Below are 17,798 nucleotides of genomic sequence, written 5' to 3' on the forward strand. Positions count from 1 at the left end.
GAATAGGGAGGAATGAAGAAGGATCAAAGGTTGCTGTGCCAACCAGATTGCAGTCCAAGAACAATCTGGGCATCAGGCTGCAAAGGTGGGAATAATAATGACACCAGCTTGGAAGGTATGTGACATCTGCATGTGAGTATGTGCCACTCACTACCTGTTTTGAGTTGGTTTTCTTTGGATGTAAATTGGTGTGACTGTGTTTATGACGTATCTAAACATTTTAAAAATATTTTAGGGGAAACATGTTGGTTTTCTGGTGTGTTGGGTTTTTTTACCTTTCCCCACAAAGTACTAGATTGGCAGTATTTAAATACATTTTCATTTGAAACTGTAAGTCAGACTTCCTCACTTGGCAGAGTGACAGAAAAACTGCCAAGGTTTTCTTTGTCATTTAACTGAAGGAAGATTTTTCCAAGCAGTCATGGGTTATCACAGATCAGTGGGGCACAGTGTGGAACATGCAGGCTCTTCTGTCAGAGACAGCTCAAGAGCACTTAGGTTGTATTTCCACAACATGGTCCATGCAGTCCTATTACCAGACAGAAAATAGTGATGTATCAGGTAAGGGAAAGGGGGGGAGGGGGGCGGGGGAGAGGAGCTGAGAGATGAAGGCATCAAGTCTGGGATGTAGTATGGAATGTTTTTACATGACACAAAGTAATTGCTGAAGCTACCCTTCTTGATAAGAGACTGAGTGCTTTCTCAGCCTCTTCCAAGGACTTGATCTCTGACTGGAACAGCATTATCATGGAATAAGGATTTCCAGAGAGGGACTTCACAGTCCATTGCATCTGTGCCACTATAATGATTAAAGTAGCAAAACTTCCTTGGGTAAATATAAGTACTGTTTTCCCTTTGGTTCTCTTTTGGGAATGGCATAAAGAAAATAAATATATTGGAATGGAGTCATCACTCACTGAAGCACAAGATTAAAAATTACTATTTTCTTAAGAAGAAAAAAGGGATTATTTTTTTAAAGGTCCATCAGCAGTGATGCTGCTCAGTGCCAGCTCTGTTTGTCTGAGCTCATGTGGTACTAACATGTAACCAAATCATGCACACCTCCTGAACAATGCAATTCCTGGCTGTACTTAGGGGTACAATTAGCATCACTAGTTAAGGACAACTCTAGTGAAGCTTTACTGGAGCAGTAGCAATGGTCTTATTTTTATATCCTAGCAACTCTGTGTGGTGGTTTAAGCCCAGCTGGCAACTAAGCACCATGAAGCTGCTCACTCCCACCCTGCCCCAGTGGAATGAGGCAGAGAATCAAAAGTAAAAACTCATAGTTTAAGATAAGAAGAGTTTAATAATTGGGGGAAAAAAAAGCAATAAATAATGATAAAAAGGGGAAGAAAAACAAGTGATGCACAATACAATTGCTCACCCTACGCTGACTAATGCCAGATTCCCTTCCTGAATCCAGATTGGCCTCATTTCCAAGTAGCTGCCCTTATTTATACTGGGCATTATGTCCTGTGGTATGGAATATCCCTCTGGTGAGTTCAGGTCAGCAGTCCTGGCTGAGCACCCTCCCAAGATTTCCCTCTCCGTGGCAGAGGATGAGACGTGACAAGTACTTGACCTAGAATAAACACGATTTAGTGAAACTCAGAACATCAGGTTTTTTATTCTGCATGCAAAACTCAGTACTGTCTCAGCTACTGAGGAATTAACTCCATCCAGCCAAAACCAGGGCACGGATACCTACTAAGCGCTGGAGTGACAAAGCTTAGTCCTGAAATACAGATTTTAATCGCTATGCAGTAGGTGACATGGATTAATCATCCACTTAAGGATTTGCTTTAAGTGTACTGGTTAATGGGTTAGGGGAGGCAGCAGTGCTGAACAGCAGATGGCCACACTGTGTTTACGGTGCAAAGCATCTTCGCAATTAACCTTCAGGCCTATTTCCTTTAGAACTCCTCTAATGCAACTCCTAGCGCCTGACAAGGCGAGAGCGGTAGAACGCACGCAGCCCCACCGACTGCCCCACGTGTTAACCCTGACAGCGCCCCGGCTCCAGCGCCGCCAGCCCCTCACCGCTCTCATCATCTGCGGCGGCTGCCAGGCCGGACAAGCTGCCTAGCTGCCGCGGGCGGCCTCCGCGACACGCACGCACGCCCGGTACCGGCTCCCGGCTGCCCCGGCCCAGCAGCGAGAGCGACCGGCGCCGAGCGCACCCGCCGCCCCCCGCGGCGCCTCAAGGGCGAGCGCGCGTCACTTCCGGGACGCACCCGCCTCCCCGCACCAGCATCGCGAGACCCCGCCCCGCCTCGCGCGAGACTCGCTGGCTCACCCGGCCGTCTGGCCGAGTCCCTTCGGCAATTTCCGTCACCGCCAGACCCTATCAATCGGCTGCAGGAGCGCATCGATGAGGAAGGGCCCCCCGCGGGGTCCCTGCGGGGCCGAGCCCCGCGGTGCGGTCGTGGGGTCCGTGCGGCGGCCACGGCGACGCGGGCGGGGCGGCGGGGCCCAGGCGCGGGGCCGGAGCGGCGGGGAGGCATGCGGGGTTCGATTGATCAGGCCTGGGCATGGCGCCTCTCCTCCCCCCCGCCATGGCTCCCCGTGTCCCTGCTCCTCTCCTCTCAGTGAGCGAAAGTGGCCGCCGCCGCCGTCCCAGCGCCCGCAGCCGCCGCCTCCTCCTCAGCACCAGCGCGGGCGCCATCTTGGCGAGGCAGGAGCCGGGAGCGCCCCGCGGCAGGAGACAGGCAACGCCAGCCCCGGCAACGCGGGGCGAGAGGCCGGGTGGAGCAAGCGGGGGAGCGAGCCCGGGAGACACCCCCAGCCCCCCGCCGCCGCCGCCGCCGCGTCGCCGCCGGGCCCGGTACCCAGGTGAGCCACCGCGGCCACTGCGCAAGGGCACGCCAGGCCGGGGCTACTGGAGGCGGCAGTGGGGGCGCCGGCTGGGCAGGCCGCGGCTTCACCCCCCGCGCCGACCGGCGGCCGCAGCAGCCGGGCCTCTTCTTAAAGAGACAGGCCCCTTCCCCGCTCTGCCCGCCGGATGCCTCCCGCGGTACCGGCGGCCGTGGAGCCGCCGTTCGCCCCCTCCCCCAGCGCCTGTCTAGAGCGACGGCCGGGCCCCGCCAGGCGCGGGGGGGGCTCGGCGGGGGGGCGGGGGCGCCGCCGCGCACCTGCCGGCGCACGTGCGGGCGGTGGCGCGTGCGCGGGTGCGGGCGGGGGGTGCGGGGCGGGGGGGGGCGAGGGCGGCGGCGCGGCCGGGCCGGGAGCGCCGCGTCACCGGCGGGAGCGCGTGCCCGCCGCCGCCTGCGGGGGCGCGCCTGCGGGTACGCGCTCGCCTCCCCCCTCCCCGGTGCCGTCAGAGCGCGGCCTCCGCCCCGCGGCCCGGCCGGGCCGCCCCTGTGCGTGAGGCCGCGTGGCGCGGCGGTGCCCGCAGAGCCCGGCGGGACGGGGGCCCGGCCGCCCCAGCGCTCCCGGAATAGCCACCGGCACCTGCAGGAAGGGGCCGCCTGCCAGACTCGTGGCGTTGTTGATGGAAAGTGTCTCCCGGGTGCCCGTGAAACGTAGTTCAGCGCTGTGTTCGCGCCCGTGAATGCGCACTTCCCTAAAGCTGCGCTGTAAAGTCCGCTCCTGTTTGACAGCAAACAGGTAGCCTGGTGCAATTGCTCTGGGAGACTCAATACAATTTCTGTTCGTGATTTAGCGTTATACGTTCTTAACGCTGTTGCCTGTCTTCTGTGAATGATTTCTCCTACTGCGGTGTTGCAGATAATAATAAACTCCTTTAATTTATTTTCGCCTTTGCATGAAGAAAATGGTTCAAGTCAAGTTAGTTTTTTTATAGTGAAATATGTATAATTCGGATTTTAGTTTCCTTTCTTACAAACAAATCTAGTGCATGGATTTGTACAGCACATCTGATAAGCCCTGTATGGATGTGATCAACACAGTTTTTAACTTCAACGATTCATTTTTGCTGTCACTCCTTTAATGTGTATATATAAGTGTCGTGACACTGAGAGGTTGGTAAGATAGTGAGGGAAAAGTACAAGAAATAGAACTGTATCTTGAACCTTTATCCAGGGCTAAAGAATATTGCCTGTAATTCTTCTTTGTATATTCTCACATGTATTTTGTTGAAGCTGCTGAAAATACTGCCTCCCAATTTTTGATGGTTGAAATGAGCAAGTTTTGTTCCATTTGGGTATGACATAATACGCTGTAAATTCTGTAATAAGCATGCTCTTTGACAGGCTAGACTACATGCTAGATTAGCTTAGATGGCAAGTGCTCTTAGAGCTTTTTTTTGGATATAGTTCCCTTTTCATGGTCTGGGGTGGAGGGAGTAAAAACCAAATAAAACTGAAAATATCCATGCAGTTGTTATTTTGTGTGCACAGAATGGCAAAGTGTGAGGGTAAGTGTTGGTGCTGCTGTGTAGAGCAGAAACTATAAATGCATTGTCAGAGGCATCCATAAATACTATAAACTCTCTTGGGACAAGAGTTACTCTAATTGAATGATTAAATAAGTTTGTTTTTCTGCGAATTTAAACTTGGAAGCAGAGCTCTGATTCGCCTACTTTTGTGTTCAGTATGTTTGAAGGTATTCTGCTGTTTGCTACGTATAGGCTTCTGATACACTGCTGTATAGTTTTTCTTTTAAATAATAAATAAGGCCCTATCTCTAACTGGGATTTTTGGGAATTGGAAAATCCAGGGCATTCCGGAGGCAATGCCCTGCTGGCTCTTCTCTGTATTTAAAAGTGATTAAAAGGTGGAACACAGATCACTGAAATGCTGTCTCATTCCTTGGAAAACAATATGAAGCCTTACCACAAAAGCAGAACGGTAAAGTAAAGCATCTAGTTTACCTAGATTTCATTACTCAGAAAAGCAATTAAAATGTCTTTTTTAAATTTCAAACTCAAATGGTGTGAACGCAGAGTTTAGTTGTATATACATTAGTTTTATTTGTTCAACTTGAGGTTAGTGGAGGCTTTCGGTTCATATGAAATTTCGTATTTGCTTTTTGAAAAGCCATAGTGTCTTATATATCCCAGTTATATTTAGGACGCTGCCATAAAAAAACCCCATGTGGGACTTAGGTTTTGCTTTAAAATGTGGTCTATAGCTCTGGGAAATTGTTTTTAATTTTAACTATGCATTTACCAAAGCAAGCTAAAATGAGTGGGGAAAGGAGAGCGTGTCATTGTCCTTCAAACAAAATAATTCTTCAGGTTTTTTATACCACTACAGTTTTTTCTATTGGAGATTATATGCATTTAAGGAAGTCTGACAAAAATATGCCTAGCTGCTATTACTGTGCTAGTCTTTGTTTTCCACACAGACCTTGACTTGGTGAATCTTCTGTTTGGATATATTTTTGTCAGGATTTATTCTGGAGATATTACTACTGGAACATCTCACAGCATTAACTATTCTGCTCCTCCAATGAGACCTGTGTATGTCTCAATTCTAAATTTCTTCAAGAAGGAAAAGTATTTTAGGGATTTGCGTAAGTTTGGAAAACTATCTTAATAAGTTGGTGTCAAATTGCAAAGGACAAAAACCCCATTTTTTAGCAGAAAACTGCTAAAATTGCAAGGCAATTAAGGTGGCATAGAAGATTGTATTTTGACCAGTTTTAATCCTTATATAGATAAAGCCTTCCATGCTATAATTAATTGAGGAATACATACTTTCTGTGATTTCAGGTTTTTGTCCACATGGATGTTTTGTCAGTGTGTTTGCAGTGATGGGATGGAGAAGAGAAAAGAGGCTGCTTCTGTGGGCTGAAGTACTGGAACAAGTATTGGTGCTCACCTGCCTGGTCACACTTCATATCCCTGTACTTAGTGTGTGGCTGGGGAGACTGAATTACTTTTTCCTCCCTGATTTGCCTTGCTAAGAAGAGGGACTGTGCATTAGCTACAGTCCAGTACTTTTTACTTGCATGGCAGCTTGTGTTTGTGCATGTGCCCTCAGCTAGGAGTGGAGTTATTATCATTATTTACTATGACAGTTGATGTTAGTCATAAAGAGCAGAAAAGCTAATCCTCTGGGCTTTGTCTGAGGTGTAGAGGTGGCAACAGCTAAAGGGAAAAAACACAAGAAACTCATGGATGAAAAAGTATTGCTTCAAACAGCTCTGCAAAGCAAACCCCATCCAGCTTGCAGCTAGGCACAAGAGCCAGATTTTGCACTTAGCACTTGTGGGGTTCCTCTTTGATACCAGTAGGAAAAGCTTGCTGGACTTCCATTCAGAAATATGCAGTGGATATTTGTTTAAATTGGGAGAATCTACTTTTAAAGCTAAGCTGTTTTAGGAGAGCATGGTTGTGCTGTTTGGTTGGTGCAGGTCAGTGGGCATAAAATTTAGACACCTTGTTATAAAACCTAGCTGCTCTCAGAAGATATCCTTGGAGGATTCTTCTCCAGTGTGGGGTGTTTGCTTACTGACTGGATGCTATAAATGGGCAGACTTGAAAAAACAGGAGTGAGGGAAGAAACCCCACACCTACATTAACATTGAACTAAGCAATGGGACTTTAAAACAGCGTAAGGAAGGCTCTTCCAGAACTGAAATTAGTTATTAAAAAAATACAATTACTATGAAAATTATTTGCATGAAGTTATTACATTCCTGCTGATATTTTACCTGTACTTTTAATAATTTAGTGGTTCATATGATACAATTAAACGGCTTCATTGTGAACTTCTGATTAAGAATGCCAGAAGATTCAAAGTGCCAGCCTGGCAGTGCAGAAGCTATTTATTTCCAAATGTTGTTTTTCTAAACTGTTAGAACTCTAGGGAAGAGGAAGAGAGAAAGCAAATAGCTATTGAATTTGATACTGAAACTTAACATGAAGTTGGTATATATCAGTAAGAAAGTCATGATGGCACAAGGATTACTGTGCAGCTTCTGCTCATTTTACCCCTGTAACGTACGAGTATTTACCTAAATGTTACCATCAGTAATGAAATCTTTTTGAAAATCTGTGTTTTGTCCTTAAACTGAGTAGACAAAAGGTTAGATTCATTTCAAAAATGTGAAAGAAAGGTGGAATGAATGTCATCACCATGTAAATCCACTGAAGCAGTATGTTGGTGGTGTCATACACAGTTACATACAGTAGTGGATCAAGCTGTGTGCCTCTCGTTTGTTCCTGTCTTCTCTCACTTCAGTGTTCAATCAGTTTTTGCTATTGGAAATCTTTGTTTGTTAAAACCTATAGTGGAAATGAAAGAATAGAGAATGAATTATCTGTCACTTAGCCTTCTGTATTACTACTTTGATCAACAGAGAAGCACTCTGTGACTGTCAGCATATAAATAAATGAAGGGTTGAATTAAATGTCTGAGTTATTCACTATTCAGTATGCTTGTGTAACACTGAATTTCTTTTGGGCATTGTAAATATGTTTTAAGGATATTGTTAAGCTCTCCTGTGCTTATTTGTTTATTTGGTAGGCAGGATGCAGACTAGTAACTGTTTTGAGGACAAGAGTAATTAATGTTGTATGTACAGGAGTCTTGTGGAGCAATTAAAATAGGAAGACAAGCAAAAACGTGTCTTTTATATGGGTGAAATGCAGAGGAGTTGAGCTGTGTCACGTCAAGGAGGACTTCATTAAGTGTGGAAATGCAAGGCTGAGTTTTGGGAATGTGGTTTTCTGCAAAGAGCAGACAGGTGAAAGTTGCCAGGTTTTTTTGAGTTAACTGTGTTAACATAATACATGCCCTTGTTGATGGATACATTTTGAAATGGAATGGGAAAAGAATCACCATGCTTGTTTTGCTATGATACTAGGGAGAGATTTTCGCTCTTGTAATATATGTAATTTTATTAGTGATCATGAGGAAAGGAAGACGCCTTTCACCTTCAAGTGTTATTTTCTACCACTTCATCAATTATCTCTTCCATTAAAGGCACAAGTTTCATGTTTCCTCTCATTTTTTAACCCTTTTACTTAATTTCTTCACAGAAAGGGTTGTCAAGCATTGGAACAGGCTGCCCAGGCAAGACGTTGAGTCACTGTCCCTTGGAGGTATTTAAAAGGTGTGTGGATGTGGTACTTGGGGACATGGTTTAGTGGTGGACTTGGCAGTGTTGGATTAACAGCTGGATTTGATGATCCTAGAGATCTTTCCTGACCTAAATGATTTTGTGGTTCATTTTGTGTCTTCCTCTCTCTTGGAAGACTGTTCTTGATTTAAGTTTTTTTGTTTGGTTTGTTTGGTTTCAAATACCTGTTAAGCGCTATGACATATGTAGATAAAAGTTGCTTGGAAAATATGCATCTTACTACCCTTATCATAGGGAAGGCTTTCAGGTGTTGCTAAGTTCTGCTGGAAATGAGGATTTGGTGACAGAGGTCAGTCATTCAACTGCTGTCAGGTATGCAAAGACCTAATATGTAGAAAGCTTCAGTCTAAAAATAATTTTTATCACAGAGCTGTTACCTTGTCTAATGAATTCTGGTGTGTTATTGGTTATCCTCTGTGGGTAAGGATGTTAACTCAAGAGCCAGTGTTTATTAAGAAATAATACGATTTGCTCTTGTTCAAGCACAGCCATTAGTCTTAAGATGAGGATCACTTATAGTTAATTGTAACTTTGAAGTTCTGAATTTGTTCCGTAATTTTGGAGGATAAAAGACTTAGAGAAGGTTGGATGCTGGGTTTTGGATCTGTACATGTGGAGGGAGAGCACCTTGAACATTGGATACTCAATCTGGATGTTTACTTACATAAGCATAAAACAATTTAGTCACTGATTTAATAATTGAACAAATATATGTCTTTCAACAAATTAATGAGAAGTTTGCTTCAGATTTTGTAGTATTTTTAAGAAGTGATAGAAACCGCAAGAATCCTTCAGAAGAGCAATTAATCTAAGTCTGACTGGTTTTAATTTGAGCATCCTGTTCTAGCGAGAGGTGTCCCTCCCTGTGGTGGGGGTTGGAACTAGATGTTCTCTAAGGGCCTTTCAAACCTAAACCATTCCATGATTTTTGTCCTCCACCAGAAGTAAAAGCTTTAGACATTTATTTGTTTGTTTGTTTGTTTGTAAATATTTAAGATCTTGACAGCACTTTGATTTACAAAGTAACAACTCTGGCTTTGGAAATCACATACCTTTCTCACTGTTATTATAACAGTGATGGCATCTTTTGTAGTCAAAGAAAAGTAAAATTTGAGTTGACAGAGCTATTTCTGTAACAGTTGTTATGATGTCCTTTGTAATTGGAGGAACAGAAAACTGCAGTTGACAGAGGAATAAAATGTTTTGATACCTTTGTTTCCAGAGTATGTAGTATGCAAATATTGCAGGGGGGTGCATTTGGATTTATTAAGTATCTTAAACTTATCCAGAGAACAAATAAAAAAAAATCCGGTGGACAGTTCCTACTAGTGGAGAAACATAATGCTAGAATACATTCTAAATTTTTAAATATTAAAAAGTATCTTGAAAATTGCTTTTTATGTATTATTTTTCTTTAATAAAATAACAGTTGCGCTTTAGAAGGAAAGGGTTTTTGGTCAAGTATTTGTAGCTTGTTTGCCAACAGGTAACAGCTATATTTTCAGTGCTGAAAGAGCATTGCTGTAAGGTAAAGGAGAAATATAACAAGTATTCAGTAGACTACTGCTGTGAACTGAAAAAAAACAGAGGAACAATATTTTTAGTAATTCCTCCTTTTTGAGTCAGTTATATATATATGCCTTCTGTTCAGGGTTAAGCATGTTACCTTTAATAACGTGATGAAAGCTTACTGTGGTTGCTTGAGGACTATCTTCATAATACTTTTGAATTTCTATGTCACCACTTGGATTATCATACTAGGTTAAAACAGTGCTTGTTCCTATCAAACAGCAACCACAAAGTCATAAACCAGAAAACTAAGAATCTAGTTTGTGTTTGTGGTAGTACTGTGGTGGAAAGTTGAATAGCAATTTCTGTTTGTTTACTATATCTATTAACTGCAGCCTAAGCTTTTGCCTAGAGTTGTCTTGGTTTTTTGTCTTTTTTGCTCCTTTCAGAGGTGTGGTGCTGATGGCCATTGTTTCCTTTTACAGCTGTGTGTTCAGAGGCACCTGTGCATGAGGAGAAGTTTGTTCTATGGCCTCAGAGCTGGGTGCCAGGGAGGATGGCAGCTGCTCAGAGCTGGCAAAACCCCTCTATCTGCAATACCTGGAAAAAGCTCTGCAACTGGATCAGTTCTTACGACAGACGTCTGCCATCTTTAACAGGAGTATATCCAGGTACCAAAAGCTTTCCTACTTTCCCTTGGGAGTGCCAAGGAAAGACAGGCATTTTTATAATATTGTTCCACACCTACACCGTATGAAGAATTTATCAGTGACTTGTTCGTTAGAAGCTCTTCTGCTTTAGGAGAGGTCACTTGGATCTCTCAGCCTAGAGAAGAGGAAATCTAAACAATACTATTAAATTTAATAATAAATCTAGCATTAGGTTTGAGTTTTGAAACAAAGCTTTTCTGATTTCTTCTCTCTGGTGACCACTGATAGGACCTGAGGCAATGACATGAAATTTTGTCAGGGGAGATTTAGGTGGGATATTAAGGAAAGGTTCTCTAACCGGAGGGTGGTTGGGCGCTGGAACCGGCTCCCTAGGGAAGGGGTCACAGCACTAGCTGGACAGAGTTCAAGAAGCCTTTGGACAACACTCTCAGGCACATGGTGTGATTCTTGGGGACTCTCCTGTGCAGGACCAGGAGTTGGACTTAAAGATTTTTGTGGCTCCCTTCCAACTTGGGATATTCTCTGATTGTATAAAAGATTTTGGACTGTGCTTCTCTCAGTTCATAGTGATAATACAGTGTGCTACCAGCTCATGTACAAATTAGTACAATGTTTTAAAGCTCTTTTTTTGTAGCTGAGTGGCCAAAACTTTCTTTGTCTACAAAAAGTAGAAGGAGGAAGCCCTAAGTAGATTTTCAGGGACACTTACAGCCTTTAGTCATAAAGAAAACTGAAAGATTTGTCAGATGCAGAATTTGTCTAAGTTGTAGCAATGAGGCATCATTAATGTGTGTTTCTGTCTCAAAACAATCAAATATGTAATTTCATCAGTGTTTGCAGAGTTACAGAGCTGCTAACAGAATGGGCAACTGCTAAGAGATATATTTATAAGCATGTATTAAGACCCACAAAAGGATTAGAAAAGGTATATGTACATCTCTTACATGTTCCAGTGAGTATGACAATATTATGCTTTGGTTTGACTTGCATAGTTCATGCTTCTAAAACTAGACACCTAGTTGAAGACTGGAGGTGCAGGTTGATAACATAGCCAGGCTGATCTCATGATTAACTGTTGCTAAGAGTAAATGGGAAATTATTAACAGCAATATTTCTAATGTCTAGAATTACATCTGTAAGAGTCTCAGTTCTCAAACCATTAGACAAATGCCCATATGTAAGAAAGCTGGATGGTCATTTTCTCTTTTGAATATTTTCCTGTCATTGTCACTGTATTATGGATCTTCTTGCAGTGATGAAAGTGAAGATGGATTGGATGACAATCCTTTGCTGCCTCAGTCTGGGGATCCCCTGATGCAAGTTAAGGAAGAGCCTCCAGACTCCTTGCTTGGAGAGTCTTCTGGAGCAGGAAATTCTGGGATGCTGAACACACATTCCCTGAATGGAGTACTCCAGCCAGGTGGGCGTGTATTAGGTTGAATCTTGACTTTCTTTGGGTTAGTCTGGAAAAGCATTATTTCTAAGAACTTTTTTTTTTTTTCCTGTAAACAGAACCAAAGTCTGAAAAAGGGAGCTTGTATAATTTTTCCAAACTGAAGAAAAGCAGAAAGTGGCTGAAGGTAAGAATATTGGAAAGAAATGCAGCTATTGTGGAATCTCTGAGTAGAGTTACCCACCTAGCCATTCTCAGTCATTTACCAGAAGTCCTGGGTAACCAGGGAGATCCTAATTGACTGAAAGTTTGCAAACATGACAACCATTTACAAGAAAAGCTGGATGGAGGGCCTAGGGAACTACAGAACTGTCAGCCTATCCTTGGTGCTCTGTGAAATGTTATGGAGCAGAACATCTTGAGTGTCATCACACAGCATGTGCAAGATAACCAGGGGATCAGCTGCAGCCAGCATGGGTATATGAAAGTTGGGTCCTGCTTGTCCAACCTGATCATATTCTGTGACAAGGTGACCTGCCTAATGGATGAAGGAAAGGCTGTGGATGTCTGTCTAGACTTCAGTAAAGCCATTGACACCATCTCCCACAGCATTTTCCTTGACAAGGTGGCTGCTCACATTTGGATGAGTGCATGGTTTACCAGGTGAAAAACTGCCTGCATGGCTGGCCCCAGACAGTAGTGGTGCCTGGAGTTACATCCAGCTGATGGCCAGCTCCAGTGGTGATCCCCAGGGCTCAGTACTGGGCCTGGTCCTGGTCCTGTTTATTGTCTTTATCAGTGATCTGAATGAAGTGATCAAATACACCCTCACTCACTTGCAGACTAGTTGGGTTGCAGTGTTGATCTGCTGGAGGGCAGGAGGGCACTGCAGAGGGGTCTGGATCATGGGCCAAGGCTGATTGCATGAGGTTCAATGCAGTGAATATCCTGCACTTGGGTGACAACAACCCCATGTAGCACTACAGGCTGGGGGAAGCATGGCTGTAAGGCTGCCCAGCAGAAAGGGACCTGAGGGTGCTGGTTGAAAGTAACTGAAAATGAGCCAGCAGTGTCCAGGTAGCCAAGAAGGCCCATGGCATCCTGGCCTTCATCAGTATCAGTAAGTGTGGCCAGCAGGACCAGGGCAGTGATTGTCTCCCTGTACTTGATGTCCTGGTGAGGCCACACCTCGAACCCGTGTCCAGTTTGGGCCTCTTGCTATGAGAAAGACATTGAGGTGCTGGAGTGTGTCCAGGGAAGGGCAGTGGAGCTGGGGAAGGCTCTGGATCACAAGTCTTAGGAGGAGCAGCTGAGGGAGCTGGGAGTATTAAGCCTGAAGAAAAGGAGGTTTGGGGGGACTCCCTTGAAGGGAGATTGTAGTGAGGTGAGGATGAGTCTGCTCTCCCAAGTAATAAGCAATAGGGCAAGACAAATGGCCTCAAGTTGTGCCAAAGGAGGTTTAGATTGTATATTAGTAAAATTTTCTTCACTGGGGAGGATGGTCAAGCATTAGAACAGGCCGCTGAGGGCAGTTTTGGAATCACCATGTCTGGAGGTGTCCAAAAGGCATGTGGATGTGGCACATGAGGATGGAGTTACGTGGTGGGCTTGGCAGTTAGTTTACATTCAGAATCTGAATTAATTTTAAATTAAGCAAATCTATTATAAAATGTATTAAATGGAGATTTGGGACTTGACTGAGAATTTGTTTTTACATTGAACTCACTACAAGGTCTCAGTGAGGATGGCAGAAGAGAGTGGAATGGTGGCTTTATGCTGTCTTTGCGTTTTCACTGTATTGTAGCCATCTCAAGTTAGCTAAAACATGTTGCCAAGAGGTCAAACAAGAGCCAAACTTGCAGAAACTGATGCAGGTAGAAGTGGTAGAATAGCAGGACAAACCACAAATGGGGTAGAGAAGCACCTGCAAACAACACATCACAAAATACCCCTGCTGTTATCCTGGCTTTTCTCACTGCTGCTTTTCTGAGATCACAAACAGACAAAGTGGACTAAAATGATTTAACTGTCACAAACTAAGAGAAAACTACTTTCCTCCAAATCAGAAAATGTGTATGGGATTCACTGCTATACAGGTCTGCTCCTCAGAAATCTATTTTCTATGAGTCTTTTTAGATGGACACGTTGTTAGTGCTAAGTACCATTGTTGGGTGAGACCCACACCCCTTTATTAGGTAAAGGCTCAAGAGTCCTTTGCATAAATAAACAGGGACTTGGGATTGTTAAATTAGTTCCCATTTATTCTTGTTAGAGTATCCTTCTGAGTGATGATTCCAGTGACACAGATTCACCAAGTGATGAGGATGGAGAGGAGGAAGAAGAATTTTCTCTTTCAAGGGAAGAACTTCACGATATGCTGCGATTACACAAGTATAAAAAATTGCATCAAAGTAAATATAGCAAAGACAAGGAGGTAACAAGAATGTTTACCTTTTCTTGATTTTTATTCTTTCCTTAAACTGTATTATTTTAACTGCTCTTATGTTTTTATCAAAACTCATAATTTTGTGAACTGGAAAATGCACTGTTTGGTAGACAGTAATTGTCTAACAGCACTTTTAGACAAGGGTTATTGAATCAATTGCATACACAGAATGAAAGATGCTGTGAATCTGTCAGTAATGTACATAACTAGTACTGGCACATGTTATATATAGTTTCCACAGTGCTCTGTCCCAGTCATTAGAGCAAATACTGGGTGTTAAAATGCAAGATTTGGATTATATATATGCAATGTATATGAAAATGGAGATGCTGTGAGTTAAATTCTAATACAGGTACTAGCTGCTATTCAAGTGTATTTATATCATCGTTAAAGTAATGAATAGTAAGGTGATGTTTACAATCTCGAAAAGGAGTCCCTATTTTACTACCTTGTCATTTTCTGTCATGATTTGAGGTTTTACTTGAGTCTTTTTCTTTCTTTTTACCTTTTTTGTTTGTTTGTTTTGGACTTTCTTTTGATATTTTCTTTCTTTCTCTTAGAAGAAAATAGTCTGCTGCATTTTTGCATTTTTCTTTATAGTAAGCCAAATTCCATGGCTGCATTGATTCTAATAATGTATTTCTTCAAATTATAAGGGCTTTTACAGAAATGTTCACTGATGATTTGAATTGCAGCAGAAAGTCTTAGATGAAGGAGGTTATCCTATTCTGTTATCTGAGAATGTGTCTGAAGTTAAAATTTGTCCTCCTGTTTTATATTCTTTTCGAATCTCTCCAGAAGAGTGAAGAAATATTTTTCCACACAGGTCTTTGCTCTCTCTACTTCTTTCTTTTGTTTTCTTGTAAAGCTCTGAACCAATACTGTGTTAGCTTCTTGAAATATCATAGCTTCGTTAGATTTTACACAAATACTTATTTCCAGACTTGTAAGAAATAATACCCAGTGAAATTAACCAGTGAGAGATTGTTAGATCAGCAGTACACAGTTATGGAGGGAGAGGAGCATATATCAGAAAAGTTTGTTTATGCTTGTGATCTCACTTTTCAAAAATCTTCTATTAATTTAAAAGTATGCTTAGATTTTAATTAGTTAATTTCTGAGCAGTACTGCCTTTAATTTGCCTGTTTATGTGTAAGCTGTGTGGAATTCTTCACTACTTCATTTCAATAATGCTGGGAATATACTGGCATTTTTCATCATTTAGAGGAAAAAATGTTGAGGCAGCTGTATTTTTACTTGACAATCTGAGTGTTCAAGTTGTTTGTCCTTGTGGAAATCTTTTAAATGCCTTTTCTTTAAACCTGTCCTTTTACATCCTTTGGGATGATAAAGTAGAACATGTATGTAATTTGGGAATGCAGGCCAAGCAAATGTTGGGTCCATAACTGGACCTCTTCATGTAGTGTGTTGTCTTGCTGGGCAGCACCTGTGTGGAAAAGACAGAGCAGTATGTTCTGCAAGTACAACCTTGACTGCACCTCTTACTTCACCAGGTGGGCTCAGTTCCCTGTGCTCAATTTGGAGCCCACCCCTGGGAGCAGTGGTTTCACTTTAGACTCTGATAGTTGATAACAAATGCAAAATATGGAGAAGTACATGCTTCCTGATCTCTTCCTTATGTTCAGGATCTGAGCTTGTTTGGGGGCTGTCTCTGTTACCTGCTCACTCTCCCCTTCAGTTGCAGCAGTACCAGTACTACAGCGCGGGGCTGCTCTCTACCTACGACCCCTACTACGAGCAGCAGCGCCACCTGCTAGGGCCCAAGAAAAAGAAGTTTAAAGAAGAGAAAAAAATAAAAGGTAAAGTCACTAACTTCATGCTTTTAAATGGCTGCTGGGATTTAACTTCTGTCCTACGTTGTTTCCTTTGATTAAACATAACTGTTCAAAACTTGTGGGTTTTGTAGGGAAATACCAAGTTCTGGCAAAGAAAAATGTCTACAGAAAATATTGTGCTTTATCATCTGGCTTCTAGAAAGCTAGGGTGGAAAAAAGGTGTGTGACTGGAGAGTTCATGGCTTAAGATTTTCTTTGTGGACCTTATTCAGTAGTTTGGAATCCACAAACATTGTTTCATATCATGGTCCATTTACTCAAGAGTGTTTTGAAAACATGATAGGTCCTTGAAAAGTTTAAGAGCTTATCCAGTACCTGCTGCAGTTATTCCTGAATGTGTAGTTTTAGTGATTAGGAAGTTTCGGGGGGTGAGTGTTTTCTGGAAAATAGAGGGAACTTGGAGTTGATGTTTGATGTCAGTTAGAATAGAATTATATCTCTGACATAACAACTGGAGTTTCTAAGATGTATATTTGCCAGGAAATACAGTTTCCTTTCTTCTTTGGGCTGGCAGTAGTTGTAAATCTGTAAAGAAGCAGAGAAGGCTATGAGCTGTCAGCGTAAGGTGAACTCCCTTAGTGTAAGTACTTAAGTTTGAGCTGTGTTTTAAAGGTGTTATTTCAGGCTGACTTCCATTCTTTTTGCAAGTTCCTTTAACTGTGGTGGTTTTTTTCTCCATTATGCTTGCAGCGTCCATAATTTTGCATACTCACGGTGAACATTTTTAATATCTGATACCAGTATCAATTTCCTCTGAAAGCTGGTATGACATGACAATGTGCCAATATCTTTCAATGCAGTCTTCTCTTTGCTGAGAAGTTTGCTTTGAGACTTATTGTACCAAATGATAATATGTCCAATGTCACCTTTAAAAGTCTTACCTTTATGTAGCTTTAAGTAGAATTTTGCTGCAAAGCAAGGAACATGCACCAAGTCTGAGACATTTTAACTCTCAAGGCATGTTTCCCTGGGTGGAAGTAATTGCATTTCACCCCTCTATTAAACAGGAAAATCTTTCCATTATAAAGTACTGAGAAAATATCTAATAGTATAAATTAATTGTACCAGAATTGGAAAACATGGATAAGTTTGGCTTTTTTCTTGGTTCCACATATAAATTGACTAGGAGAATTTACTCAGGAAAAAGGTGCCTGATTAAATGTACCCCAAAAATAGAAATGTATTTTTATGATTGTTGTTGCCATGCAGGCAAGTTGAAAAAAGTAAAGAAAAAGAGGAGACGGGATGAAGAACTCTCTTCAGAGGAGTCACCACGACGCCACCATCACCAGACCAAAGTTTTTGCCAAGTTTTCCCACGATACACCTCCACCTGGGTCCAAGAAAAAGCATTTGTCTATTGAGCAACTTAACGCACGTCGGCGCAAAGTGTGGCTTAGCATTGTTAAGAAGGAGTTACCAAAGGTGAGCTTGGCTAATGGCAGTAGATCAGTGATGATACAAGAAAGTGAAATAGGAAATTAACTGAGTGGGGACTTGACACCTAGAAAAACAGAGTAAAGTAAGACCTGATTTTTCCAGTGGTCATTAATGACCTAACTGGAATTCTGTAATCTGTAAGCAACGTGTAGTTGAAATATCACCAGTGGTACCTAAACAGATCATGCAGTGCTTGCTGTGGCTATTCAACCCTCAGCAATGAAAGGTGCAGGAAGCTCTAGCAGGTTCTCACACTGATCTGCAGGATGGCAGTATAGGCCAAACCACTATCTAGGTTTACAGTGGAGTTCAGAAAATGGGTGTTTCAGTCACAACATCTGTGTTTTTCAAACCTTACCTCAGAAACAGATCAGGGAAAAGTGTTTGTATCATTTACAGTACAACCTTCAGGCACATTTGAAATAGAAGGCT

General features: G+C 42.7%; 1 protein-coding gene across 9 annotated transcripts in view; it reads left to right on the top strand.

The window, feature by feature from the left end:
• The first annotated feature begins 2,694 nt into the window (after window positions 1-2,694).
• The window catches only part of INO80 (INO80 complex ATPase subunit), a 62,426-nt gene continuing 47,322 nt past the window's right edge, over window positions 2,695-17,798 (top strand). For 2 of the 9 annotated variants that reach the window (XM_071427362.1, XM_071427365.1), the window contains exons 1-8: window positions 2,695-2,835; window positions 7,952-8,025; window positions 10,047-10,232; window positions 11,486-11,652; window positions 11,745-11,812; window positions 13,898-14,059; window positions 15,771-15,891; window positions 17,137-17,351. In XM_071427362.1, the coding sequence (XP_071283463.1) occupies window positions 10,090-10,232; window positions 11,486-11,652; window positions 11,745-11,812; window positions 13,898-14,059; window positions 15,771-15,891; window positions 17,137-17,351 (876 nt within the window). In that variant the 5' untranslated portion in view covers window positions 2,695-2,835; window positions 7,952-8,025; window positions 10,047-10,089. Of the gene's footprint in view, window positions 2,836-3,472; window positions 3,610-7,951; window positions 8,026-10,046; window positions 10,233-11,485; window positions 11,657-11,744; window positions 11,813-13,897; window positions 14,060-15,770; window positions 15,892-17,136; window positions 17,352-17,798 lie in introns of those variants that run through there. The other 7 variants (XM_071427366.1, XM_071427363.1, XM_071427367.1 and 4 more) reach the window with 7 other exon arrangements.

The sequence above is a fragment of the Agelaius tricolor genome, unplaced genomic scaffold (assembly GCF_023055355.1).
Source record: "Agelaius tricolor isolate 1412-34295 unplaced genomic scaffold, bAgeTri1.0.p SCAF_5, whole genome shotgun sequence".
Classification (NCBI taxonomy): domain Eukaryota; kingdom Metazoa; phylum Chordata; class Aves; order Passeriformes; family Icteridae; genus Agelaius; species Agelaius tricolor.